Source organism: Hippopotamus amphibius, chromosome 9 (assembly GCF_030028045.1).
Source record: "Hippopotamus amphibius kiboko isolate mHipAmp2 chromosome 9, mHipAmp2.hap2, whole genome shotgun sequence".
In the NCBI taxonomy this organism is placed as follows: Eukaryota; Metazoa; Chordata; class Mammalia; order Artiodactyla; family Hippopotamidae; genus Hippopotamus; species Hippopotamus amphibius.
In genome coordinates, this window is record NC_080194.1 from 103957576 (window position 1) to 103983811 (window position 26236).

The 26236-nt window shown below is 58.6% G+C and overlaps 4 protein-coding genes across 11 annotated transcripts; 2 read left to right on the plus strand and 2 right to left on the minus strand.

Moving 5' to 3' along the window:
- Window positions 1–164: 164 nt before the first annotated feature.
- LOC130860992 (insulin receptor substrate 1-like) lies at window positions 165–1926 on the plus strand. The gene is given in 3 exon segments (XM_057749501.1): window positions 165–579; window positions 1000–1780; window positions 1830–1926. Coding segments are annotated over 3 exon segments (1293 nt in total).
- Window positions 1927–2916: 990 nt separating this feature from the next.
- SAP25 (Sin3A associated protein 25) lies at window positions 2917–4767 on the minus strand. The gene is made up of 6 exons (XM_057747635.1): window positions 4377–4767; window positions 4069–4169; window positions 3889–3977; window positions 3646–3793; window positions 3473–3570; window positions 2917–3390 (listed from the first exon to the last, which is right to left on the minus strand). Exons 1-6 carry the CDS (start codon window positions 4760–4762, stop codon window positions 3097–3099), a joined length of 1116 nt encoding a protein of 371 aa, XP_057603618.1. The 5' UTR covers window positions 4763–4767; the 3' UTR covers window positions 2917–3096.
- A 318-nt stretch (window positions 4768–5085) lies between these two features.
- LRCH4 (leucine rich repeats and calponin homology domain containing 4) lies at window positions 5086–18574 on the minus strand. Of its 6 annotated transcripts, XM_057747626.1 has the most exons (19): window positions 16346–18574; window positions 15400–15810; window positions 11774–11918; window positions 11488–11614; window positions 11214–11319; window positions 9323–9459; window positions 9065–9180; window positions 8829–8928; window positions 8493–8583; window positions 8332–8408; window positions 8162–8223; window positions 7925–8056; window positions 7715–7798; window positions 7511–7620; window positions 7291–7374; window positions 6983–7068; window positions 6672–6809; window positions 6502–6579; window positions 5982–6187 (listed from the first exon to the last, which is right to left on the minus strand). In XM_057747626.1, the coding sequence occupies exons 2-19, from the start codon at window positions 15617–15619 to the stop codon at window positions 5990–5992; spliced, it is 2091 nt and encodes a 696-aa protein (XP_057603609.1). In that variant the 5' UTR covers window positions 15620–15810; window positions 16346–18574; the 3' UTR covers window positions 5982–5989. The 6 variants fall into 6 exon arrangements, with proteins under 6 accessions (XP_057603613.1, XP_057603609.1, XP_057603610.1 ...); XM_057747630.1 differs by lacking the exons at window positions 5982–6187; window positions 16346–18574 and adding an exon at window positions 5086–5204 and having other exon boundaries at window positions 15400–15890; XM_057747627.1 differs by lacking the exon at window positions 16346–18574 and having other exon boundaries at window positions 7511–7617; window positions 15400–15890.
- Window positions 16057–25869, plus strand: FBXO24 (F-box protein 24). 3 transcript variants are annotated; one of them, XM_057747633.1, is made up of 10 exons: window positions 16057–16162; window positions 18361–18459; window positions 18569–18752; window positions 19726–19964; window positions 20206–20440; window positions 21770–21928; window positions 22196–22317; window positions 22558–22689; window positions 24936–25106; window positions 25430–25869. In XM_057747633.1, the coding sequence occupies exons 1-10, from the start codon at window positions 16124–16126 to the stop codon at window positions 25790–25792; spliced, it is 1743 nt and encodes a 580-aa protein (XP_057603616.1). In that variant the 5' UTR covers window positions 16057–16123; the 3' UTR covers window positions 25793–25869. The 3 variants fall into 3 exon arrangements, with proteins under 3 accessions (XP_057603616.1, XP_057603614.1, XP_057603615.1); XM_057747631.1 differs by lacking the exon at window positions 24936–25106; XM_057747632.1 differs by lacking the exon at window positions 24936–25106 and having other exon boundaries at window positions 22265–22317.
- Window positions 25870–26236: the final 367 nt, after the last annotated feature.

Below are 26236 nucleotides of genomic sequence, written 5' to 3' on the forward strand. Positions count from 1 at the left end.
CTTCAAGCCGAAAGCCGGGGAGAGACGCTGGACATCTAGACGGGTGGCCGCCTGTCAGGACGCCGTCCCCCTCCCTGGGGACCGCCACTTCTACGCCACCTCTGCCAGCCTCCTCCCAGCCGTCCCAGCCCCTGCTCCGGCCACTTTATTGCTTTTGGCCCGGGATGAAGCCCGGAGGCCCCAGGACGACCCCGGAGTCCGAGTTGGCCGACGTGGCCCTGGCTCCGCCGCCCCCCTGGGCCTGCCCGGCTGACGTGCGGCTCTCCGGCCACCTGCGGAAGCAGAAGTCCCAGTGCCGCCGCTTCTTCGTGCTCCGTGCCCACCCCTCGCGCCTCGAGTGTTACGAGAACGAGAAGGAGTTCCGCGCCGGCCGAGCGCCGCCCAAGTTCAGCGTGAGCCTGGAGGGCGCGTGCACCATCAACAAGCGTGTGGACGCGCGCCAGCGCCACCTGATCGTCCTCTACACGCGCGACCGCAGCCTGGGCGTGGCGGCGGCCAGCGACGCGGAGCAGCAGGCTTGGTACAACGCCCTGCTCGAGGCGCGCGCCGCCGCCGCCGGCGGTGAGGCCTGAGCCCTGGGTGGCCCGAGACCCGGCCGGGGGGGGGGGGGGGGCGCGGTGGGGGCGGGCGGGTGTAGTGGACGATCGTACCGCTGAGCCTGCGGAATTTCAGAGAGGGTGGCCCAGGGTACCATCAGCATCAGCAGCCATATTTAGCTTTTGTTACACCATCGTGTCTTCAAGACCCAGCCTTTTGGGTGACTGGGAGACATTCATGGGCTTTCACCAACCTCTCTTGCTTGTGGAAAAGAGAACACGGGCCATTTCATGACCCTGAAGGAATTTTGTCGTGGATTTGGCTTATCCGTAGGCTGTGCCTTCCCCAGTTTTCCGAAATCAAGTCCAAACATGAAGGGTTTACACATTTTCAGCCCCCAGGGCACAGTGACCCCAACCTGCCTGCCTGGGAGCCCCTGTGACCAGATCATTGTCTCTCCAGGTCCCAGCTCCCACGACGACCCCGGGGCCTGGATCCTGGCTCCATTTCAGGACGTCTGGCCCGTGACGCTGCGGCCCAAGGGGCTGGGGCAGGCACGAGGCCTGGGCAGCGGTGGCTACTGCCTGTGCCTGGCATCCGGGGTCCTGAGCCTACTGCGGACGCCCGGGGGCAGAGGCTCCGGGGCCACCAGGGCATCTCCGCCGCCGGCCCTGCGCCTGTCCCTGCTCAGCGTGCGCCGCTGCGGCCACGCAGACTCTTTCTTCTTCCTGGAGCTTGGCCGCTCGGCACCCACGGGTCCCGGGGAGCTGTGGCTACAGGCGCCGGACGCCGTGGTGGCCCAAAGCATTCACGAGACTGTCCTGGCCGCCATGAAGCGAATCGGGGACAGTGGTGCCGGTGGCAGGGCTGAGCCACTGCCAAGAAAACCCCCGACAAGCGCCTCCAGACACCCTGTCCCTCAATCTTATGAGACGCCAGCCTCCGCGGCCCAATCGAGCGGCCTGAACCATCGGGGGTGCCTGAGTGAGATCCAGCAGACAACCCGCAAAACCCTGGCGAAGCTGGGGGCGCCGCTCTCACACCCCGCGGGGTTGGAGCGGGGCGGAGGCTACATAACCATGGGAGCCGAGAGTGACTACGAGCCCATGGGGGGCGGCCGAGCCAGCGGCTACGTGGTGATGGCGCCCCTGGGCCTTCCCGCCTCCGCCAAAGCCCCTCCCCGCCAGCCGCTCCAGGATGGAGGGGTCACTGAATATGTGTCCATGAGCCGCTGTGCACCACGGTCCTTTCCCTCGAGCTTCTTGCCTCTTTCCTACAGGCATGGGGCCGAGGAGCACGGACCCGGACTCCAAGGCCCTCATCTCGGCGTCGGAGACAGCTGGGGACCGGCGGGGGCTCAGCGCTGCTTGCAGCCGCTGTCAGAGTTAGCCGGGGAGTATGTGTGCATCGAGTTACGAGTACACGGCCTCTGACTACGTAGGAATGGGCACTGCCGTCCCCGAGCCCCCCAGCAGCAGCCTCAACTACGTCGACCTGGACCTGGTCCCTCCCCTGGAGGTGCGGGGGGACGCCCCTGGTGCCAGGCACCGCCCGCACAGCTACGCACACATCGAGTTCCAGAACCTCAGGGAGGCCCCGGTGAGAAGACCCCTGCGGCCCGCTTGGTATAGCTGACAGACAGACAGATGCGCATAGGGGGAGGAAAACGGAGGCAAAGTTTAGATTGCCTTCCTGCCCACCGCGGTCAACCCTACAAACCCCTTCCCCTCCATGGAGAGGCTCTAAAGCCCGTATGTCCCCTAGGACGTGTGACCAGCAGAAGCGGTGAGCTGCCCCTTAGGACCTGCTGCCGACTCCACCCCTTCCAACTGTGGCGCCTGGGAAATCTTCCGGAGGAGGTTCCCCAAGAAGTTAGATTTTTAAAAGGGAGAAAATTCTAGAACTCTTTCCCCCTTAAAAAACAAACACACACTACAAATTTCTGGACTTTCTCAGCCAAAGCCCTGATCCTCTCTTTACCCCCAGAGTTCCTGCAACATCACTCCAGAGTCTCAAGTCAGCCATGGCCCCCCACCCTGCCTCCGATGATGTGGAGGACAAACACATCTGCCCCTCCCCCCACGCACACACACCTGCACTACTTGCTTGGTGTCGGCTTAACTCCTGGGACCCTAGCGCAAGAAGGATGAGAGCACCAGATTCTTACACCAGTGCCCCCGCAAAGTGATGACATCCCCTACTCCCTAGTTTGCCTCTCCCAATGCCAGCTATGTGCTCACACAGTCCTCCTCCCAGGCCTGGCGGAGCTGATGGGAGTCCTTGCTTCTAATATACTTAGTCTAGTCCAGGGAACTGTACTGTGCACCAGCCCCCACCCCCCATTCAAGTTTCCCTGCTTGGTCCGCCCCACTAGAGGGGGAATGAGTAACAAGAATTTGAGGGGAGGGCAGCCAAAGCCATGGTGGAGGAAGAGACCCCATCCCTACCTCCACGCCCCACTCTGCTATCTGCCACAAGGAGCCTGTTTGCAAACCAACAGTTTTATTGTCAACAGAACCTGCATGGGAAAGTAGGGGGCCCACTCTGCCCCCAAAGGAGCTATGGACCTTGGGTGTCTGGGGTCTGCGGGAGAGATGGGTCTGTGCAGGGAGAACAGCTCTGGCCACCACTGGCACCTGGGTGGTCAGAGGCAGGGTCTTGGGGGCCAGCAGGGGGCACGGGAGCCCCCAGGGGGCTGGGTCTTGGCTCCCCCTGACTCATCTGCAGGAGGCCAGTGAGGGCAATCAGCTCAGGCCCACTGAGCCAGGCGGTGGAGCAGCCAGAGGAGGGGTTGGGGAGAACCCAGGGGGACGTGATCGGGGGTGGGAGCAGCAGCTTTAGAGAGCCCATCACCTGAGGAGAGAGGAGGAGCAAGTGTCTTCCCCCAAGCCCTTCGTGAAGGCTGGGGTAAGGCCAGGGCAGGAAAAGCGCTCACCTGCTGAGGGGCCTGAGACAGATACAGGGGAACACGCTGCCCACAGCGCAGCAGAGGGTCGGAAAGAAAGACATCTTCACAGCACATCACCGGGAACCCTGGGGAGGAGAAGCTGCTAGGGCAGCAAGCTCTGCTTTGGTTCTCTGCAGAGCCTGAGGGGACCAAGGCAGTACCTGCATCCCTGGGTGCCTGCTCTCCACTCTGATGTCCTGCTAGACTGGGCCTGAGGCCTCTGCCTGAGGCTGCCTCATACAGAGGCCAGAATGAGGGATGGCACAAGGTCCGGCCTGAAAAGGAGGTGCCCGACCCATTGCTGGGCCCCTGTGGAGGGAAAGGAAAGATTCCTGGAGATTCAGCCCCTTTCCAAGCCATCCCTGCCCCACCGGAGGTCAGTGCCACAAGTACCCCCAACTCACCCACACCAGCCGAGGTCCTGCTTTAGCCTCACAGTTGGCGTCCCAGGGCGATGGGGCCACCTCCCAGGTCATCTGGGGGGAGAGGGGAACTGGGGGGCGGGGAAGAACTTGAAGAGATTAAAACAAGCTCCGGAGTCGATAAAAAGGTCTTGTGGGTAAAGAGCAGAACCCTGCACCTACCTGGGGCTCCCGGGCACTGCTCAGCAGCCAGGCCTGGGGGCGCCCGAGGCAGCGGCTGCTCTTCCCGGGTCCAGGAAGGTCTTCGGGACCAGGGCTGAGGGCTGGGAGGGGGCGGAACTGAGATACTGCGGTCACAGCCTCCCCCAGTCACGTCCCTGCTTCAAGTCTGAATATTTCCAAGGCAGGGCCAAGGGTGCCCGGTGCGCGAAGACTGATCATACCCATTCTTCGGTAGGGACAGCTGAGATTTTCTCATGCTGTGGGCCCCCGTCGGGTTTCCCCCAAGCGCTGCCAGCCGAGCCCCTTACCTGTCCGGTAGGGGTGTTCCTGGCTCCCCCGGGGCTTCCTCTCCAGAGTCCCAGGCCTGGCCGGGGTCGCGGGCGGCTGAGGGGCCTTGTTCCTCGGGCTCTTCGCCCGCGCCCCACCGCCGCCGGGGGGTCCAGGGCCACATGCTGCGTCCGAGGAAGGGGCAGAGCCGCACCTCCGCGCCAGCAGTGCCTGGCCCCAACTCGGGCCCGGCCTCCCTCAGCGGCTTGCGCTGCCCTGCGCGTCCAGGTTGCTGCCCACCTCGCAGGGCCTCGCGACGCCGGCGTCCAGCACGCTTCCGGGCCACGTGGCGCGTGGTCCCGCCGGGAGCCCGCGGGCGCCCCCTGGCGTCGGGGCTGCGCGGAAGAGTGAAGCCGGGCAGAGGCATTCCAGTCCCCGCCACGCACCGCTCTTGTTGGCAGACACACACACACACACACACCTGAAGGGCAACCTGGAGGGCTTCCGGCTTCTCTTTATTGCACTTGACACAATATCCAACCCCCCATCTTCCATCCCAGACCCTCAGCCACACCCAGAGGCGGCCACGCGCCTTGCTGGGCCGGCCTGCTTCCAACCTCCCGGGCGCAGAGCTGCCCGAGGCACAGGGCCAGGCCCAAGGCCGCCCTCACCAGTCCTCGCTAGAGAGCAGGGCCCGGGCGCGGCTGTCTTCTCTGTTCCTGGGGTCCCCGCCGGGTCGGGCCCCTGCACCCCGACCTCAACCCCTAAGGCCGTTCCAGCAGTGCATGGACGACAGCAGCGATGTAGGGGAGGCCCCTTCCGGGTACCCCCTCCTCTTCCAGGACGTGGTGGGGCTGGCACAGGGACTCCTGGGGGGAGGGGCCCAGGTTAAGTTCCCCTTGTCACCTCCTCCTCTCAGCTGTAGGGTGGGAGACACCCTAAAGGAGCCTGGGCAAAGGGGGCTGACAGGATGTAGCAGGCAAAGGTCAAGGGCACCCTGGACATGGCTTGGGGACAAATGAGATGCAAGGAAGCTGCCAGAGGATAACAGAAGGGAGATGACACAGGGGGCCAAGGCTCAGAGGGAAGGACAGACCTACCATTTCCAGAAGGAAATGCTGGAGTAGGCAGTCTGGCACATAGAGCCCAGGGGACACGCCGGGGCTGGGCCCCCAGGCACAGCAGGAGCAGATGGAAACACACATACACACACACACACACAGAGGTGGCGACGGTCTGTACAATTTATACAAGAGACAGAGACCCAGCCTGGGCCACTGCATCCCCTACAAATATAGAGTTCTCTCTACAAAATATAGATAATTTAGTCCCCTATAGCAGCCGGGGGGGTGGGGGGGTGCAAGAAGGGAGGTTAAGATCCACCCTCTAGGGAAGCAGAGGGCAGGGCAGGGAGAGGACTTAAAGGCACCATCAGCACTGAGAGGAGAGGGGCTACAGGAGGGCGGCCAGAGGCTGGGGGCCCAGGGTCTGGGGGTACCAGAGTGGGGCCTCTGAGGTCAGTGTTTATGATGGGAGGTGGTTCACTAGTGTCTTTGGTAGGCGCTGAAGGCACCACTGGTGGGGATGGGGGTTGCACAGGAGTCTTATAAATAGAAATAGGGCAAGGGAGCAGGAGGAGGGGTGACTTCAGATCCTAGGAACCCAGGAGCCGAGTGTAGACGACACAGAGCAGCAGCATGAGGACCACGTAGAAGAGGATGAAGCCGCCCAGACCAGAGGGGGGCCAGAGGGGCGGGGGGGGCCTGCCCCCCACCCGCTTCACAGCCTCCAGGGTGGTCCACAGCCCTTGGGCGGTGCCCTGGAGGAGATCCGAGGGCGAGCACAGGTCAGCCTGGGAAGGGAGAGTAGGACAGATGGACAAGGACAAAGGACAAAAGACGTCAGCAGCAGCAGCAGCAAGACAGTCCTTCCCACCCCCTGCCCTCACGTGCCAGGGCCAGAGCCATGCCAACATGCAGAGTGCAGGGAAGGGAGGCATGCAGGGGAGACGTGCAGGACAAGGGCTGGCGGATGCGCTTCCTTCTGGGGAGCAGATACCCCCGTGAAGGAATGCTGCCATCCATGCGGAGGGCCCTGCTGAGCCCAGGACACCGCACCCTTTACAGGAGAGACCAGCCCTGAGCCCGTGAGAACACACCCCCATACCTCAGGCACCCCCATTTTTCGACAGGCTTCTAAGAAACTCTCCACGTTCTTCCGAGACTTGAGGGCACTGAGTTTTGGCTGGAGGTGGTAAGAAAGGAAAAAGAGAGTAAGGGAGAGGCCCCAGGAACCCCCGTCCCAACCCCTACTTCCTGCCCTGGGCCCGAACTGACCACAGCAGGTGAGGGGACATGAATGAAGGGCACGGAGCGGGGCCGCAGCTGGTTGGCCAGCTGACAGAGGACGACCCCATTGGCGAGCGCCTCTGCCAGGTCCTCGGGCAGGGGCCGCTGCAGCTGGGACTCAAGCACCTGAGAGGCAAGGGAAGGAGGGGGAGAGGTCAGGGTCAGCAGGGAACGCCCTTCTGCCCGTTCCATCTCCAGAGGAAGTACCAGGGTGGGCAAAGAGGCTGTTGAGGGAAGACAGGAAACTCAAGGCACCGTGTGGAGCCCAGGTCCACCCACGCAGATCCCACCTCTCCTACCTGGCGCAGCTGAGCCAGCACCTCCTTTTCGTCCAAAAGCTGAGGGGACCGCCGAGGTCTCAAGACAGTATCTGGTGAGGAAGGGCCTAGAGAAAAAGGAGGATGTGGGGCTGTCTCCACTACCCACCATCGACTTTGTAGCCGGGTCACCGTGTCTGGCACCCACATCTCCTGCCTCCGTGCTTGTGGGATTTTCAACACAAAGGGACAATTGACCAGAGAACTCCCAGGCCAGAAGGGATGACCCCAGCCCAGGGGTTAGTGCTGGGTTAGCACTGGGTTAGTACTGGGGAGGCAGGAAGGCCCACCTGAGCTGCTCTGAGAGGAAGAACGGAAGAGGAAGCTGTTTGGTCTCTGAATGGAGCTGAGTGGCCGGGGAGCAGGTGCGGTCGCTGGGGGCCGGAGCCAGGGGACAGGGGCAGGTGAGAGAAACATCCCCTCAGTGTCCTACTCCTCCCTCAGGCCACCAGGTCTCAACCGCCCCTCACTACACAGGCCCCCACCCTCCTCCCAAAGCCCCCGTCCCACCTGGTCCAGCTATAGGAAGGGGCTCCTGGGAGGTGGAGGCAGGGGTGGGGGCAGGGACTCCCTGCCCTCCCGAAGCTCCCGGCTGGGTGGCACTGGACTTAGATGTGCTGCTGAGGAGAGACAGAAGGGGAATCAGAGGGGATGGTCAGGGGACACGTGTGCAGGGCGGGGACTGAGGGAGGTGGAATCCAGCAGGACACATACTTGCAGGTGGCCTGAGCGGACGAGGTGGCAGCGCTGCCGCCAGCAGCGCTGCCGCCAGCAGCCCTGACCCCCAACTTCAGGAAACTAAAAAACGAAAGAGATGTGGGGTCAGCAGTGCCAGGCAGGGCTCTGCCAACCCCGAGAGGCCAAGGTGCTCAGGAGGGCTCACAGCCAGGGCCCGCCTCCCAGCAGCCGCTCCCACGCCCACACCTGTCCTTCCTGGGCCCCGCCCACACCGCGCTCTGCTGCTGCTGCTGCTGCTGCTGCTGCCGCCGCTCGCGCTCCTGCCACAGCTGCAAAGTGTCCGGGCGCCGCCGCTCCTCCCCTGCCGGCTCCTCCCGCCTGAGGGGCAAAGGCAGGAGGAGGCAGCGCTGGGTCACCGGAGGACAGAGGTGCGGGGTGGTGGAGTAGAGGGAGAGGGTGCCACCGCAGGTGGCTCTGGGTTACCTGCTGCTTGGTGCCTTCTCCCCGTCCCCTGCCACAGGGCTCGAGTCTGGTGGCCGCTGCTCCTGAAGAAGGAACAGGAGAGGGGCTGAGGGGCTTCCCCGAGCCTCCACTGGCTCCCTCCCTCCAGCTCTCTCATGGTAGGTGCACACACGGAAGCGGACGCCCCTCACCTCACCAGCACCTCGCTCTTCGTCTTCTCCAGGGACGTGGCTGTCGATGAAGTCGATCTGCTCAGGGTCTCCGTCAGCTGGAGAAAGCAGAGCACGTCAGCGAGCAGGTGCGGTCCTCGTCCGTGCCTCCCTAGCCCCTGGCCCGTGACCCCATTCCTCACCAGAGCCATCCTCCCTCCGCTCCCTGGGTCCCCGAGGCTCACGGGCCAACTCTGAGATCCGGAACGACAACTCGGAAAATTCATCCGTTGACTGTAAACGCAGAGATGCAGAGATAGGAGACAGCGTCTCTGGAGTCTGGGGGCCCACGGGGTCCAGGGCCTCAGGCTTTGCTGCTGAGCCAGGCCTTCCCCGAGATACTTGGGTGAGGGAAGGAAGAGGCCTGCTCCAGCCACCCTGTCACTCTGAGCTTTAGAGGTAGCAGGTGAAGGGTCCTGGCTCAGAGGTTCTCCCCTGGGGCTGAGATCCCCCATGAGCCATGGAAAGGAGGCCCTTACCTCATTTCCAGACCACCTCTTGCTGCCACTGTCAACGCTGTGGAAGCCTGAGTCCAGCCCGCCATCATACCGACGTCCCGGAAACAAGTCCTCAGCAGGGCTGGGGCCGGCCAGGGAGAGCTGGTCAGCCCCATTCTGGGCAGCAACCCCCTCATCCACCCTCCAGAAACCATGCGGTCCCTGGTGCCAGGAAGGGGTTTATCCAGGGGCTTCCTTCCTTCCCACTTCGAACTTACCAGGGGCTGAAACTCGGGGGGCGGGAAGGGGCCAGGTCCCCCACTGCAGATCCCCCACGCCGCCCAGCCTCTGTTGACAAATACTTGAAGATGTGAAGTTTCCCCTTCAGGCAGATCTAGGTGTGGAGGCGCATGGGGGGTAGTTAGGGGAGAGGAGGGGGCCCCCTGAATCCTGCTTGGCTACCAAGGGACCCACACCCCCAACTCCTGCCCATTCTCTGCCTCATTCCCGTGGCCCAGCCCAGGCCCACCCCTCACCTGGGCAGGCGGGCTTTGCAGGGGGTTGCTGTCCAGTAGAATGACCTGCAGGTGCCTGAGGCGGCAGAAGGAGACCGGGATGCGGGAGACACGGTTACAGGAGAAATCCAGGCGGACAAGAGGAAGGTCCCCCAGCTCTGGGGGTGGGTGAGGCAAGAGTCAGAAGCATGCTCGGGGCGGGGCCTGTGCTCCCTTCCTCTGCCCCCTGCTCTGGCTGGCAGGTCACCCCTGGGGCCACAGCCTCTGCCCTGGTTGGCTGAGGGCACTCCCCAGGAACCACCTCCCTGCTCTTCTTCCTGCTCAAAGCGACTTCAGCTGCTGCCCATCCCACAGGCTTTGCTCCTGTTCTCCTCCCTGCCCACCCCGCCCCACCCCACCGCCGCTTCCTCCTTCTCAAGTGTCCGCCACAGGGTGACATCTCGTTCTGCAAAAGCCTTCCAGGACTTGCTGCTGGGGCCGCTGCGGGGGAGCGGGCTGTGCACTGCACACAGGTACAGGCAGGAGGGGCTGCAACCCCGCAGCGCTCCCCTAGACAAGCCCTGGCCCACCCGCAGAAGGGCACCCTTCTCCACTTCTCAGAAAGGCACGGCTGGATTAGTGGTGACCCGAGACACTGAGTAAAAATCACTATTGGCTGGCCAAGCTCCACTCCCTGGTTAAGGAGTTCATGATCTGGCTCCGCCCATGTTTCCCACTTCGCTGCACCTCCGCACACTGCACCAGACAACCCTCCAGCCCCTTGGCTCTGGGCTGCCCCACATGCTGTCTGCTCAGCTAGAACCCCATTTTTCTGTCCACGCATCTTTCAAGGTTCAGCTCAAGTGTCATTTCTTCTATGAAATCTTTCCAGACACTAGGCTGGAATTTATTGCCCCTTCCTGTGTCCCCAGGGCATTTTGCTGGGGTCTGTTTTGTGGCCCAGAGAGAGCCCTGGGCTCAAATGCTTATCTGTACCCCTACTGTTTTAGAAGGAAAGAGGGAGTGGGGGGAGCCCAGAGAAAACGGATGGTCACCGGACATCCCTCTCTTGTTCTTCGAAACCATGGGCAGCATGGCCCTAGCCTTCCCACCTAGCCCTGGCTCCTGTGCTGGACCTCCGTGCTTTACACACAGGGTTGCTTCTCCCTGGGCTGTAGAAGGACGGAGAACTGTCCTTCAAAGGTCAGCTCCTGCTGCGCCTCTGGGCTGAGGTCTTCCCCAGGGTCCCCACAGCTCCCTCTAGCTCTTGTGGCTTTCAGTTTCCTATTCTAGCACCTCCCTCTGCGTGTCTCTCCCCATTACGCTATTAAATCTTAAAAACTGGCCCCAGATCTGAGTGACATCACTCACATCTACCGGATCCCCCACCTGAAACACAGAAAACACACACACACACACACACACACACACACACAGAGGATAACGCGGGCTGAATGAAGGAAGGTGTGCCTGCTTTGGAGCGGGGGCTATCAAGGGTCGGGGTGCATCACAATCAGCTCATTCAAATGGAGTTGCCTGGGCTCCAGCACTGGTTCAGAATCTCTGGGGAGGCAGCACAGGGCTTCACCCAGCTCGGGTTTTGAGAGCTTCATCTGTGGTAAGTGGTGACACTGGGTGACCCTGAAGGCTCCTTCTGACCATGGAATTCCATAGGGTGCTGATGCACTCACCTATTCTTCTTCCTGTACCTTTTCCCACATTTGTCAAGTACAACTCATAACCCATGCCTTGCCAGCCTCAGAGGGTTGCTGGTCAAGAGCAAAGAAAATAATTTACAGTGTGTTTTGTACACCGCAAAACCTTGGGTAACTAAGGCATTATTTTTCCTTGAAGATTCCCTGTCTGTGACTCCTCCAAGACAGACACACACACACACACATCCTCACACCCTCCAGTTCTCCGTTTTCCTCACCATCAGGCAGGGTGCTGAGCTGGTTTCTCCGAACATTGAGATCCCGCAGGGAAGGGAGGCCGCACAGCTCTGCAGGGAGGGATTGCAACTCATTGCTGCTCACGTCCTGGAATGAGAAAAGAAGTGGGGAAGGAGCCACGAGACCCGAGCATCAGAAACTGCCTCCTGAGCCCGGCCGCCTCCTCTAGTCTCAGCCTTTCCCCACCCTCCCCGCCCGAAAGGTCCTTAGTTCCTGGCTCGTAGGTCCCTCCCATCACCCTGCTCCCCATCTCACGAGCTGTCGCAGGCTCCCCAGGGCGCTGATGTCGGGAGGCAGGGCGCCCAGCCTGTTGTTGCTGACAATGAGCACACGCAGGGGCAGCTGGCAGATGTAGGGCGGCAGCGAGGACAGCTGGTTTCGGCTGTGGGAGGAAGCAGGGCAGTGGGCTCACCCTCCAGGCATGGCCTCCCGGCGTCGCTCTCCCTTCAGGGTCACGGGGAGGGTCGCTCAGGGCGCCGTGCACCAGTACTTGGGGCCGAGAAGGACAACCCCCTACCCTCCCGTGGCCCTGCCTCCCTACCTGAGGTTGAGGTAGGTGAGGGCTGTGAGATTCCCCAAGGCTGGGTTCAGGCATCTCAGACAATTGTGGTAGAGGCTCAAGCCCTCCAGGGACACCAGCTGGCACGCTGCCTCTGGCACCTCGGGGAACCGGTTCCGGGACAGGTCTAGGGGAAGCAAGTGCCAGGGGAGAGCTTGCAAAGACCCAGTCCTGGACAGGAAGACCTTGGACTTCCCCAGAGCCAGCTCCCCAGCAGACCTATAAACCTGGACTCCCTAGAGTAAGAAGAAAGCCTTCTGTAACCTGGAGCACATTCCAAGTGTGACCAAAACAGCAAACAGAAGGCAAAGGCCTTGGGGTCACTGGGCTGGAAAAACTTAGACTGGGGGCGGGGGGGGGCGAGCCACGAACACCATCTGCAAACACACAAATGCAGGGCTATTCTGCAAGGGTGGCTAGATCCTATAACTCTTGTGGTTCCTGTTGTTCTGTGATGCCTGGAGAGGCGGAGGGGGAAGGCAAAGGTCATAGGAGAAGGTTGGTGCTCCAAAGGAACTAGCAAGGTGATGGGCTGGGAGGTTCAAGGTAAGAATATGAACAACCCCTGGGGGAGACGACCGAGAAAGCTCATCCCTCCCAGGAGTCCCTGTCTCCCAACCTCAACCTACTTTCAATTAAGCGTCATTATAACCTGGCTCAGAGATCTGACACTGGCTAACGGTTTTTCACCAGGCTCTGGGACCAGCAAGCCAGGTCCAAGGGACTATGAAGTTACAGATTCTGACGGAAAGGCAACTGGACCAAGCCAGAGGTGGAAGCTGGAGTCCCAGGGCTGGCCTTCTTCAGGGCTGGCCTCCTTCCTACCCTCTTCCAGTCCCAATAGGCTGCCTCTACTTTCTCTCTCGCTGACCTGGACTTCAGACCAGCTACTCTGCCTTGAGTCTTGGGCACAGGCAAGGAGTGGAGAGGGTAGAAAGGAGGGGAGAGTCTACTACCATCCTTTTATCTCAACCAGTGGCTTGCTAGACCGGTGCAAGGAGTCTGCCACGGGGTTCCTGCCAGTCTGGAGGCACTCACTGCTGAGACCTCTACAAGCCAGGGTTTCTGTTTCCTCTGCTCAGCCTGTACTGGGAGGGGCCCAGGGCCTGCTGGGGAAGTCCCAGGCAACAGAACTTGGGTGAGCTTCTTAGAGGGCCTTCTCCAAGGAGGGGCAAGCAAAAGCTGAGGGGAGGGGAAGCTGGGGTACATCCCCCAAGGAAATGAGCCTTGTGACAGGAAATGAAGTAGAAATAATCTGTGAGGTTCTGTCTCTGGTGGGCCCTGTGTTTACCAGGGTGGATGACAGCCTGACACCCCAGGAACCCTTCTCTCCCTCTCTGCTCCTAACCCTGGTGTGCACAGACAGAAGACCTGTCACAGAAGACAGTTCCGGAGCGGGTGGGAGGATCAGATGCAGTCCTCCCACCCTCCCCCTCCACCTGCCCGCTTTCTCTGCATCCGCAAATGTGTGAGCTGCACACACATGTGGAGGAGGGAGGTGGAGAGCAGGTTATGAAGGGGCGGGCGGAGCGGGGGCAAAACTCAGAGCGGGAGGGAGCGGGGCTGGAGGAGGCAGGGCACAGGAGGCACAGGATGTGGTCTGTGAGAGAATAAGCTGCACTTCTCTTTTGTGAGGGCAGCCCCTCCCCCCACCTAAGGATTCATCCTCCTATCAGGGCCCCAGGAACCAGTCCAAGGGACATCAAGGACCTGTGCCACAGGACACATGCAAGGAAAACGCTGGTTCAGAAAGAGCCAGGGAAGCAGGAGGAGAGGTTCCCCATGATTCGGGCAGCAGAGCTTGAAACTTATAGTCCATCAGGATTGAAGAGGAGATGTGGAGAGCAGGGTATGGGCAACACCGCCTGGGTTTCTGTCACTTCCTTTTTCCACCCCAACCTACAGGCACCCTGCTTGAGGAGAGGGGCCAGAGGAGAGAGTTCTGGACGAGAGAGACCCACCTGGCCCAGACTCTGGGCCCTGAGAGGGCTGAGAATTCCTGTGTAGAGAGCAGGGCAGAGAGGGGTTCTCAGGAAGCTGGGATTGTCCCCCTTCCCCGCAAGGGCTCACTCCCAGGAGAGCAGGCTGCACCCTGAGCCAGAATGCCGGGGGAGGAGGCGGGGAGGGGGTGGGAGCTGGGAGGGGCCCTGGAGTTCTCGGGAGTTTTCCCCAGGAGTCCACTCACACAGACACAGCCCTAAGTAAAGAATAACATTTGGTCTTTGTCAAAAAACAAGCAAGGGGGAGGGGAACGGGAACAGACGGCGAGTGTCACACAGCTGCTGAGGTCAATCTGGAGCTGGGGGGTTAGGCGGCTGCGGGAGGCTGAGGGGAACAACAAAGGCTCCCGGGTTCCCTGAACTCACTTGCTGCAGAGGGGCAAGTGAGTTTACCTAGCAACCCAAGACAAGCGGAGCGGTTTCAACCGGTTCTCTCCAGAACAGTCGAGGAAAGAGTGTGTGTCGGTGCCCACTAGGGTGTCTGCAGGTGAGGAGGCACCTGCTAGGCGGGAAATGCAGGCCCAGGGCAGTGTCATCAGGGGGACACTCTCATCCAGTCCCAAGTCCCTGGGGTGGGGCTTTGGGAATGCAGTCCTCCGCCCCTCTCCCAATCCCCACCCCTCCAGCTGCCAGCCCAAGGTCAGCGTTTGCCTCCTGAGCAGCTGTGGCCTGACTCACCTGTCACAGTGGAGTCTCCTACACACCCTACCATCAACAGACACCAGGGTGGAGGGCGCATGACTAGAGGGATCCTATGGGTGGGGGAGTGGGAAGGACAGTTGGACCGTCTCTAGCTTCCCAGCACTCCTAGCTGGGAGATAAGATTTCCTTCCTTTCAGCAACTGCCTCAAGTCCCTCCCCCCTAGGGAACGCAGAAACTGAAATGGGAATTCTAGCGTCTCTATGAGATCACAGGCTCCACAGTGACCTCACACACGCAAGAAGGAGGAGTCACAGATAAAGGGTTCAGGGATAATAGGAGGAAGAGCTCTCGGGGAAAAGAGTTTGGGCGGGGGGTGGAGATTTGCTACTTTCCCACAGCCTGGCTGGGTGAATTGTGGAGAGAGTCAGCGGCCTTAGGGGGCGGGACTAAAAGCAGAGAAAACAGAAACCTGGGGCTGTCAGGGGCAAATCCATGGGAAGCGGGGGCTGGGGGCTGCTCGTATCTTGGTGGAACTGGGGAAAGAGTTGGAGACTAAGTGGAGAAAAAGAAAATAATCATTACTGGGGGCTCATGGGGGCTTCTTTACGGACGATCAGAACTGAGGTTGAAGAGGTCACGCAAATGAGCCAACCAGGTGAGGGGCGTGACCATTCTACAGGTGCGCAGATATGCAAATAAAAAGAAGCCGAGGGCGGGGTGGGGGTGCTCTTAAGACGCTCGGCCAGGAACTCTGGGTGTTCCGTACAAACAAGAAAATCGCTCATTGTCTAGTAGTTCTTAAAGTGGGGAGGGGGTGGTAGCAGACTTATGCAAATTAGCAGAATCCAGAACTCCGACGGCCAGGTGATGGGGCGGGTCAGACTCCCCGGCCCCAGGAGAAACAAGCGAGGGGCGGGGCTATGCAAATGAGGGTCCCGGCCGGGCTCGGGGCCGGGTGCACTCACCAGCCTGGGTGATGTCTGACAGGTCGTAGCTGCGGGCCGCGCCCCGGGGGAAGTGCTTCAAACGCCGGTTAGACAGGTTCAGGGTCCCGGTGGCCACGGCCTCCTCTAGGGCCCGCTCTGCACTGCGGCTCCCAGGCAGACCCGGAGATCCTGGAACGGAGGTCGTGGCCGCCGCCTCCTCACCCCCGGCGGCGAGTGGGGCCGCTACCGCCGCCGCCATCCGCTCCCGGCGGCTCCCGCTGCCTGACTGACGGGACCGGCCGTCCCTCCTTGCCCCTCCCCCTCCTCAGAGCCGCCGTAGTCGCTTCCAGGAGGAGGAAGCGGGCTCAGGAACCCGGCGGGCCAATCGGGATCCCGAGACACGTCGGAAGTGGCTAATCAGAACCCGCCGCGGGGGTGGAGACTCCGGCGCTGGAGTGAGGAGAGAGAAGGGAGGGGGACCAGAATAGAGCGCTCGCCAACGGCCGACGCTCCAGGCCGGCCCGCCCCGCGCAGCCGCATCCAATCATAAATCTTAGGGGTGGAGATGGAGCCAATCAGGTCCAATCAGGAGGTGCTCCACTAAAAGGGATCGAGGCCGAGAAACGTAAACCCTGGTCCTCCTCTAACGAAGACCAATCGCAAGCCAGATACAGGCGAGTGACTGTCAAGAAGGCCAATTAGATCCTCCAGAGGGAATCTGGCCCGGCCTCTTCTCTGAGGGACGGCTCTACCGACCAATAGCATGGGCGAGAAGGCGGTCCCTTCGCTAAGGAGGAGGCGGGTGAGCTAGAACTTTGAGGTAAAGAAAGTGAGCGCGGCGCTCTGAGGCGGCTGGAAGGAGTGAAGGGACTGCAGTATCGTGTGCGAGCTGGACGTGTTAGGTAGCGAGCCAGCGTTGAGGGCGTCAGAGTGGCCGTGGGGATGGGGGGAGCGGGAGGCAAGGTGATGCCTGAGGCCATTGTACAGGGGGTCGTTGCAGCCGAAGGGACCGTGGATGCCATTCCGGCTGCGGCGGCCGAGGCCCCGCGACAGTCTCCGGAGTCAGGGTGGACCGGTGGCTTCCCAGGGGCTGGAGAGGCCCAGCTCAGCTCCTGGAGGTAGAGTTAAGAGAGACCGAGAAAGCCTCAAAATTACCGCCCGCCCTAACCCCTGCCCAAAGGAGGGGCCTGGGCAGGAACTGTGATGATCAGACCTGGGGGGTTAGTCTAGAAGGGACCATCTCACCTAGGGTGAAGTCCTCCGTTTTACAACTGAGGAAACTGAGGCGGAGGGAAGGTGATGAGCTGTCAGGAGCAAACAGCAAGTTACTGACACCTCGCACTAGAAGCCAAGTTTCCCCCTGCATCAGCTTTTGCGGTGGGCTTTTTTCTGTTCGCACCGTCTTCTTTGGCTCCCGAGGTGAAATGGGGTGGGTAAAGGGGACCCAGATACAAAAGGAAAGATGCTGATACTTGTTCCGTCTGCCGAGAGATCTTAGCATCCTGTTAAGTGGCATAAGGACCTAATATCCACTTAATTGGTTAATAGTTGCCTAGCCACAAATAGCTGAAAGTTCTTTCCCATAAGTCACATAGTTGTTGCCATTCCTAAACATTTATTGAATTATTAAAATGCCATCCTACATGTCCCAAGCTAGCTGTTTACTAGGGAGTTTGGATGGTTGGCAGTCTGTTAGCTAACACAGAAAACGAATGAGTCTATAATACTATGCAGCTGAGGGCTGGTTGTCCAGACGTGGATTCCTCAGAGTTCCTGGGAGAGCCAGCTACTCCTTAGATGGATTGGTGTAGATCCTCTGCCCCGATGTGGACAGACACAGCCCCAGCTCCTGCTGTTTCTCGTCCATGTCACCGCCCTCCTCCTATAAGACTAAGTTAATAGCTTAGACTCTGGGAGATATCCTAAGCTTTCAGAGTAAATCTATCCCTTTCTTCTACCTTAATAGGTTGCCCTTCATACATGCAATCATGTTACTGTCCCAGGAAAGCAGTCTACTTTTGGGTGTTTTTTCCTGAGACTGTAAAGAGTTTATGCTCAGCTGTGCCCACTTTAATCTGATGCACGCTTTCATGAGACAGATGATCTAATTACCAGGGTCACCTTTCCCCCTTGCCTGTCAGTTTATACTTGTTTTTGTTTTTGTTTTTTTTGAGTTTGTATCCTTGAGCTACAAATCCCCTGGAGGCTCTGACCTGCTGAGATAGGAACAATTCACCAGTGTTTCTCTACAGAGTTAGTGCTAAAAGGGAATCAAGTGGAAAAGCCTTCTACTACTCCCTGAAAGTAAAGGCCTCGTCTACCAGTAGTTCACACTTTATTTCTCCTGTCCTGTGTATATCCCATGAGCCACTGGGTGGCTACAACTGAGCTAGAACTGAGGAGCTAAGAGACAAAATCCCGGGCAAGGTTGGGGAAAACAGGTCACAGTGGCTGAGTGGTGAGGTCACAGAGAGGTTTGTCTGCCCCAGACTCCATGGGGGAGGGGCCTAGGAGGCAAAGGGGCTCCAGAGGTCCCTCAAGCCCAGGCAGGGGACATGGTGTGGGAAAGGCAGCAGGGACGAGGGCCAGGGAGCTGAGTACGAGGGGCCAAGGGGCCCGGAGAGATGAGGGCAGGAGCAGGGAGGGGGCAGTCAGGATGGTGAGGAGAAGCCGGAGACGGAAGCTGCAGAAATTCACCGGGCTGTGCGGATGGGAGGAGGGGCTCAGGGTGAGGGGGGGGGCGAGGCAAGGGAAGGGCAGCAAGATGGCAGCCAGAGGTCAGGGGAGGGGTCACGTGGAGCCTTCGGACAAGGAACAAGGCAGGCAGGGAGGGGTAACCCACGGACCTAGAGAGAAAGATGGGAGGGTATGACAGCACAGAGCCATTAGTCAGAACTAGGAGCCCCCAAGGTAGTGGTTACTAAGTAGTTAATAGGGAGAAGGGAGAAAGAGAGGCATGACCCTCATAGAACCCCTGTGCACCCCCTTCTCCTTGGGTAGGTGAAGCGGAGCTGCCCTTCATGTGGCCCAGAGCCTGGGGGTGAAGAGAAGAAGGGGAGAGGAAACCCTATATCTGTTCAGTTGTTCCCCCCAGAGCTGGTGAGTCCTTGCGGCGGGGTTGGGGGGGGTTGGTGCTAAGAATAAGGGACTGGGGGCAGCATGGCTGAGGGGCCCCCTTGACCCCTGCTTTCCCCCTCCTTCCCCCCAGGTGGAGCACATCATCTCATTCCTCCCAGTCAGAGATGTAGTCACTCTAGGCCAGACCTGCCACTACTTCCATGAAGTGTGCGACTCCGAGGGCGTCTGGAGACGCATCTGTCGCCGGCTCAGTCCTCGCCTTCGAGAGCAGGGTTCTGGGGTCCGGCCCTGGAAGAGAGCTGCCATTCTGAACTGTACACCTTCCCCAGAACCTGTGGTTCTCTCTGCCTCTGTCCTACCTTATTCTGGGATCCCTGCTGCTCCATAAAGTTGCCCGATGACCTTAGTATTCCCAGCCAGCCTTCCGGGGGCCCCTTTCTCTGGAAGAAACTTGTTAGATTTAAATGTTCTCCAACAAGGACTTACTCCAAGTCTCTAGAGCTGCTCTCAGACAGACACGTCACCCAGAGCCCCCATTCCTAGCATCCCTGCCAAGTTGCCCGTCATATTTAAACTCTTCCAAATCTTACCTTGAGACAGCCTCCTCTCCCCAAACCTGGAATTTTCCCTCCCTAAACCAGGATTTTTCAACCTTGTCACTATTAAAACTTTGGGCCAAATAATCATTTGGGTGAGGGGGGCTGTTCTTTGCGTTGTAGGATGTGTAGCAACATCCCTGGCCTCTACCCACTAGATGCCAGCAGCACCTCCCCCAGTTGTGACAGCCTGTGCCCCTGAGGGACAAAAATCACCCCCAGGTTGAGAAATATGCTCTAATCCCCTCCCCTCCCAGGGGGCCCCTATTCAGTAACTTCATCTCACACAGTGGAGATGAAGGCAGATCCAGATAGCAGATCCAGAGCTAGGGGTGAGGGTGGGGTACCAGCCTTTCCCAGTCATTCCTTTGCACACCTTTTCTACTTTTCTATGAATTCTTATATTTCCTTCCATGTCTCTGATGCAAGTTGGAACCAAAGAAGTGCTCGCTTAGAAGCATGTGTGCGGCCCTGGGCTGAGGTGGGGCAGAGAACTAGAGTTCAGACATGGAGCGTAATTTCAAATATTTTCTAAGCTTTCCATCTGCCCTTTGGAAGGAGGCGTTGGACGGGCCTGGGGTGGGGAGGAGATAAACACCTATCCATTGAGAAACCTAGCTTGCCCAAACTCTGATTCATCTCCCTTGTGCCTTCCCGACCCCTTCAACCTCCCTCTCTTTCCCTTTTCCAGACACGAAGGGCCTGTATTTCCAGGCATTTGGGGGCCGCCGCCGATGTCTCAACAAGAGTATAGCTCCCCTGCTAGCCCATGGCTACCGCCGCTTCTTGCCCACCAAGGACCACGTCTTCATTCTTGACTACGTGGGGACCCTCTTCTTCCTCAAAAATTCCCTGGTCTCCTCCACCCTTGGCCAGATCCAGTGGAAGCGGGCCTGCCGCTATGTTGTGTTGTGTCGCAGAGCCAAGGATGTAAGTAGCAGGACCCCGGCAGCTGAGAATCCCCCCACGTCTCCTCCAAGAACCCCGGTCCACACCAGGCCTGAGGCAGCATCCTCAGGACAGCCCCCCTCCCATACTAGGAACCAGAAACCAAGGCTGCATTTCCCAGCCTTGGACGCAAGTATCTCATCTCCCACCCCAGGATCCAGCTGCCCCAGCCTCATCCCACTGCAAGGCCCTAGATCCCGGACACCTTTGTCTTTTCCTGCAGTTTGCCTCAGACCCGAGATGTGACACAGTTTACCGGAAATACCTCTATGTGTTGGCCACTCGGGAGCAGCCAGGAGTAGTGGGCACGACCGGCAGCCGGTCCTGCGACTGTGTCGAGGTCTACCTGCAGTCCAGCGGGCAGCGGGTCTTCAAGATGACCTTCCATCACTCCATGAACTTCAAACAGATTGTGCTGGTTGGCCAGGAGACCCAGCGGGCCCTGCTGCTCCTCACAGGTGAGGCTTAGAGCAGTGGTTTGCAAACTGTTTCCTGCAGTTTCTTCAGGACCCATGGCAGTGCGCGGGGAAGGAGGCCTCTCACATCGGGCTCTGTGTGCCACTTCATCCTGGTCTCAAACCAAATAGCTCTGCTTTTGTCCGTCTCCTAGTCTAGGATTTGGCATAATGTGTCATAGGAATAAAAGGCCCTGCTGCAAAAAAAATGGCTTGGAGCCCACTGTTCTGGTGAATGCCTGATTTTGATTTTGATTTTGATTTATTTATTTATTTTATTTTTTTGCCATGCCACGCGGCCTGTGGGATCTTAGTTCCAGGACCAGGGATTGAATGGGGGCCACGGTAGTGAAAGTGCTGAGTCCTAACCACTGGACCTTCAGAGCGCTCCACAGATTTTTAAAATTCTAATCTCCCAACCTCCACGCCAGGCCCTGTACTTTATACCCCAAACTGCCCCCTGCTTTCTCAGTGTTCCCTATACTTGACCACACTCCCAAGCCCCCGAGCCCAAGACCTTCTGGACTTCTCCCCGCCACTGTGCTGTGCAGTGCTGTGCAGCTTGTGGGATTGAACCTGGGCCCCCTACGGTGGAAGCTCAGAGTCCTAACCCCACTTCTGGACTTCTTTTTTTAAAATATATATTTATTTATTTGTTTATTTATTTATTTTATTGGCTGTGTTGGGTCTTCATTGCTGCACACGGGCTTTTTCTAGTTGCGGTGAGTGGGGGCTACTCCTGGTTGTGGTGCACGGGCCTCTCATTGCGGTGGCCTCTCTTGCTGCAGAGCACGGGCTCTAGGCGTGTGGGCTTCAGTAGTTGCGGCACATGGGCTCAATAGTTGTGACTCACGGGCTCCAGAGCACAGGCTTAATAGTTGTGGCACACGGGCCTAGTTGTTCCATGGCATGTGGTATCCCCCTGGGGCAGGGATCGAACCTGTGTCCCCTGCACTGGCAGGCGGATTCTTACCCACTGCGCCACCTAGGAAGTCCCTGGACTTCTTAATGTTAGGCAGGGCCCTGAATCCCCAAGACATTCTTTCCAACACTTGAATTGGATTCTGCCAAATCTAACAGTTAGGTTTTCTCTCCACTCATCTCTCACACCGAAGAACTCTCCTGGTTGATTTTCGGTGATGAGGGCTGGAGGCTGGGGAACTTGAGGTCATGCTTCCCTTATTTCATCTCTACCCTTTTCCTTCTAGCCCCACTCTAGGGCAGTAAATGTCTCATCCTATATGGCTTAGGGAGTCTCTTGGGAAGTTAATGTGGCTACTGGAGGGTCCCCTCCCCCACACAATTGTCTGCCTCCCCTCCCCTCTCCCTCAGAGGAAGGAAAGATCTACTCTCTGGTAGTGAATGAAACCCAGCTGGACCAGCCACGCTCCTACACAGTTCAGCTGGCCCTGAGGAAGGTGTCCCATTGCCTCCCTCACCTGCGTGTGTCCTGCATGGCTTCCAACCAGAGCAGTACCCTCTATTTAACGGGTAAGAACTACCTCCCTTCTTCTCCAGACCCCAACCTTGGACAGACCTTCCAGATACAGACCCCCTCCCTTATCCTTATTCCAGCTCTGTGGGGAACCCGTAGGGCATCCTAGTCAAAAGAGATGTTTAAGTTCCCAGACATCATAGCTGGTGCATTTCTAGTGGGCATGAGACTCCCCAGGTCTTGCATCTTTCATCCCAGGTAGGGCTTCATCCCTAGGAAATGGGTGCCCAAGGCTGCTGAGCTGAGGGCTCCCAACCCCCCAGACCAGGGAGGAGTGTATTTTGAGGCGCATACCCCAGGGGTGTATCGTGATCTCTTTGGGACCCTTCAAGCCTTTGACCCCCTGGACCAGCAGATGCCGCTTGCGCTGTCACTGCCTGCCAAGGTAGGATCCTGGAGGGGTGGGGCAGACTGGAGCGGGTGGGGCCTCCGAAGTTCTGACATAACAGCAGGAATCAGATGACTGATGAGGGAGGGACGGGGGGCCTAGGGAGAGGGGTGACGTAGAGGGCAAGACCGAAAGCCATCAGCGGGGATGGCAGGTTCGCAGTTGGGAGATTTTGGAGCTCAGAGTTCCTCCGGAGACAACTGAATGCCCACTTCTCCTTTCTACCTTACCTCCTAGATCCTATTCTGTGCTCTTGGCTACAATCACCTTGGCCTGGTGGATGAATTTGGCCGAATCTTTATGCAGGGAAATAACAGATATGGGCAGCTGGGAACGGGGGACAAAATGGACCGAGGGGAACCCACACAGGTGAGATTGCTTCCCAGCTATTCTCATCCTGCCCCCCTTCCTCTAATTCCCCGACCCTGCATCTCTCCACGTCTCTGAACTCCATAGAATCCACTTTCTAATCCCTAGGAAGTTGAGCCAATGCTTAACTGTAATGCCCGCGCTACTGCTGCTCAGCCGGGGTTTGGCACCACGAGGTGCGTTGTGTGTGGCTCGTGCTGTAAGTGCAGGAGGAGTTAGTGAAGTGGGAAGACCTGGGTGGGCTGAAGTAACTTAAAGAGGTGAGATGTGAGCAGGGCCTAGAGGGTTAGATAGGACTTGGGTGGGTACGGGGAAAGGCATCCTGTGTAACGGGGATGGGGACGAAGCTTGCACATCCCTGGGATGGTGACCAGAACAGAGTGTGTTTTGGAATTCGGTAGCTATGAGGTGGTATAGGTGGTTGCGAGCCTACAGAAGTATGGATTAGGGAAAGAGCCATTGTGGGTTCTGGAGCAGGAGAAGGCAACCCCCTGGATGATTGAGAACAGGTCACGTGGCCAGAGGGTACAGTGAGAGGACTTGAGACAAGGGACTGGGGATGGTGCAGTGGCAGCGGGAATAGAGAGGAATGGAGATGTGAGGTGTTTTGAAAGGAAATGAACAAAAACTGGAAACTGATTAGATATGAGGACAGTGGGGTAGGACAATAGATGGTATCACTGGTAAACATGCCCGTTGGAGAGGAATGCTGGTTTGAGGAGAAAATGTGAATTTAGGCTCCCCCCCCCCCTTTTTTTTTTGCAGTGAAAGTAAAACACTAAAGTAGAAATGTCTACCTGGATTGACAAAAGAAAAGAGAGGAGCAAAGCGGGGTGGTGGCTGCCATTGTGGGTGGGGGACTGAAAACGCTGTCTCTGAGACAGAGACACAGCCTCAAATGCCACATCTCACAAGCCCCGCGCACAGAAAGTTTCACCCAGGAGGGGGTGATTAATGGTGGCAGTGACAATGTAGGAATATACTCCCTGACATGGAGGGATGGTTGTGCCATTTTTTTTTCTTCCTTCCTTCCTTCCTTCCTTCCTTCCCTCCCTCCCTCCCTCCCTCCCTCCCTCCCTCCTTCCTTCCTTCCTTTCTTTCTTTATTGGCTGTGTTGGGTCTTCACGGGCTTAGTTGCTCCGTGGCATGTGGAATCTTCCCAGGGCAGGGCTCGAACCCGTGACCCCTGCATTGGCAGGTGGATTCTTTACCACTGCGCCACCTAGGAAGTCCCTGTGCCATATTTTTAAGTGGAAAAAAAAAGTGTGAAATGGTTTATACAGCACAGTCCCATTTTTGTTTAAAAATATACAACTTGAGTGTATATGTTTGCAGAGGCAACAGTGAGGAAGAATCTGCAGCAAGATGTTAATAGCAGGTGGTGGGGCATCCAGTGATTTTTAAGTGAATTTTTGCTTGCCGATATTCTATAATTTTCCTATAATGGCCATCAGTTACTTATCTATGTCTTCAAAATTAAGGCGCTCACAGTCTCAGGAGCAAGCGTGCAGGAGGGGCCCTGAGATTTGGCTGCTGGGAGGTCCAGTGCCTTTGGAGAGAAGAAGTCGTAGCGTAGTGGGGACAGAAGCCAGATGGCAGAAGGCTTGGGCGAGACTGGCTGTGGTGAGAACAAGAATGTGTTCCACCTCAGACTGATCATGTAGCCTGTCCTGCTGCCTGACAGACAGAGGAAGGAAGCAGCAGAAATCAGGTGGAATGTTCTTCCAAAACAGAGTGGCCATTTTTTGAAAGATAATGACATGACAGACTTCAGAAGCTAGAGATGGAAGGAAGGACCCAGTGGAAGGCAGGTCCTTCCTGGAGCCTAACCTGGAATTGCACAGGGATGGAGAGGAAGGCTCTTCCTGCTCCCAGGCTGGAAGGCAGAATGAGGGACTGGACAGGCCCGGGCCTGGGGGTGAGACCAGGGAGCAGGTAGCAGGCCCTGGCCTCAGGCAAGAAGCCTGTTTTCCAGGGAGCCAAGAGGAGGAACCAACAGCCATGCTAGCACCCCTGTGGTCAGACTGGGGCTGCAGGAGAACCAAGGAGGAGTGATGGCTGCGCGTCTGCAGTCAGTAGGGCAGACCTTGTCAGGGAGGGGAGGTTATTCTGGGGCCCATCTCCTCCCTCCCCTAGTTTCCCTAGACTCTGCCCTGAGCCCTTCTGTCACCCTTCTTCAACCCGGCCCCCCACCCCGCACCATCCCTTGGTGTTCCCCGCTTAGGGACCCTGCCCTGTGTCCTCAGGTACCTTATCTGCAGCGCCCCATCACCCTGTGGTGTGGCCTCAACCACTCCCTGGTGCTGAGCCAGGGCTCAGACTTCAGCAAGGAGCTGCTGGGCTGTGGCTGTGGGGCCGGAGGCCGCCTCCCCGGCTGGCCTAAGGGGAGTGCCTCCTTTGTCAAGCTCCACGTCAAGGTCAGAACAGGTCTGGGGAGCGGGCACCCAGGGAGAGCAGGAGCAGTAGAACCCACAGGACTGTAGCTGGGGCTCTCACAGGGACCCAGGGGCCCCATTTCCCAGCACCCCTCACCCCCCTTTCCTGCCACGTACCGTGGCTCCTGGCTCTCTCCCTGAGCTGACCATGCTGGCCCTCTCTGACCTCACACAACCTTGGGACTCAGCCAGCCAGCTCACTAGCTGGCTCAGGGCTGGTCTGAGCAGGACGAACACAACAGCTGGGGCTTCCTGGGAACCCCTTCCTGGGGCCCCACTCAGCCATGCCCTGTCTGTCCTCCAAGGTCCCTTTGTGTGCCTGCTCCCTCTGCTCTACCAGAGAGTGCCTCTACATGCTGTGCAGCCACGACATCGAGCACCATCCCGCCTACCGGGACCTACCAGCCAGCAGGGTGGTGGGGACCTCTGAGCCCAGCCTGGGAGCGGGAGCACCCCAGGACCCTGGGGGGGCGGCCCAGGCCTGTGAGGAGTACCTCAGCCAGATCCACAGTTGCCCCACGTTGCAGGACCGCATGGAAAAGATGAAGGAGATCGTGGGCTGGATGCCCTTGATGGCTGCACAGAAGGATTTCTTCTGGGAGGCCCTGGACATGCTGCAGAGGGCCGCTGGAGGGGTTGGCCAAGGCCCCCCAACCCCTGAGAACTGACCCCCCTCTCCTAGTCTCACCCCTGGAGGAAGAGTCTGGCCCTGGGCCAGGGGCTAAGGAGTGATGGAGTGGTAGCAATGAACACTGTGTGCGTGGATGGGGAGGGGACGCAGTGGGTGGGGCCTGCTAGACATGCCAGGGTGGGCAGGAAACTGTTTTGTAAAATGGGGGGCCCCAGGAGGGGCCCCCAACCTGAGTATCATGGACAAAAGATTTGATGGACAAATAGAATAAAAGGCTGAAGTGAGGCCCGGTTTGGAAGCCTAGGGCCTGGGAGGAACACGGGTTGGGGGGAGGGGTGGGCAGGCAGAGTGGACAAGCTCAGGCTGTCAGTTGCTGCAGAGCTGATAGCACCTGGATCCTTCAGCTTCCTTTTCCCTCCAAGCCCAAGACCCGACGCCTACTTGGTTCCCCCACTTGGATCCTCTGTCCGTCAGACTGAGG

Excerpts from the sequence above, each read along its gene's own strand:
- LRCH4 (XM_057747626.1), bottom strand. The coding sequence starts at position 15,619 with ATGGCGGCGGCGGTAGCGGCCCCACTCGCCGCCGGGGGTGAGGAGGCG. Across the intron at positions 11,919-15,399 it reads GTCAGACATCACCCAGGCTG|ACCTGTCCCGGAACCGGTTC; the intron begins GTGAGTGCACCC and ends TGCTTCCCCTAG. Across the intron at positions 11,320-11,487 it reads TGGGGAGCCTGCGACAGCTC|GACGTGAGCAGCAATGAGTT; the intron begins GTGAGATGGGGA and ends TTCTCATTCCAG.
- SAP25 (XM_057747635.1), bottom strand. The coding sequence starts at position 4,762 with ATGCCTCTGCCCGGCTTCACTCTTCCGCGCAGCCCCGACGCCAGGGGG. Across the intron at positions 3,794-3,888 it reads CAGGACCTCGGCTGGTGTGG|GGGCCCAGCAATGGGTCGGG; the intron begins GTGAGTTGGGGG and ends TTCCCTCCACAG. Across the intron at positions 3,391-3,472 it reads TGTCTCAGGCCCCTCAGCAG|GTGATGGGCTCTCTAAAGCT; the intron begins GTGAGCGCTTTT and ends CTCTCTCCTCAG.
- FBXO24 (XM_057747633.1), top strand. The coding sequence starts at position 16,124 with ATGGGCGAGAAGGCGGTCCCTTCGCTAAGGAGGAGGCGG. Across the intron at positions 21,929-22,195 it reads CAGTACCCTCTATTTAACGG|ACCAGGGAGGAGTGTATTTT; the intron begins GTAAGAACTACC and ends CCAACCCCCCAG. Across the intron at positions 22,690-24,935 it reads ACCGAGGGGAACCCACACAG|GTACCTTATCTGCAGCGCCC; the intron begins GTGAGATTGCTT and ends CTGTGTCCTCAG.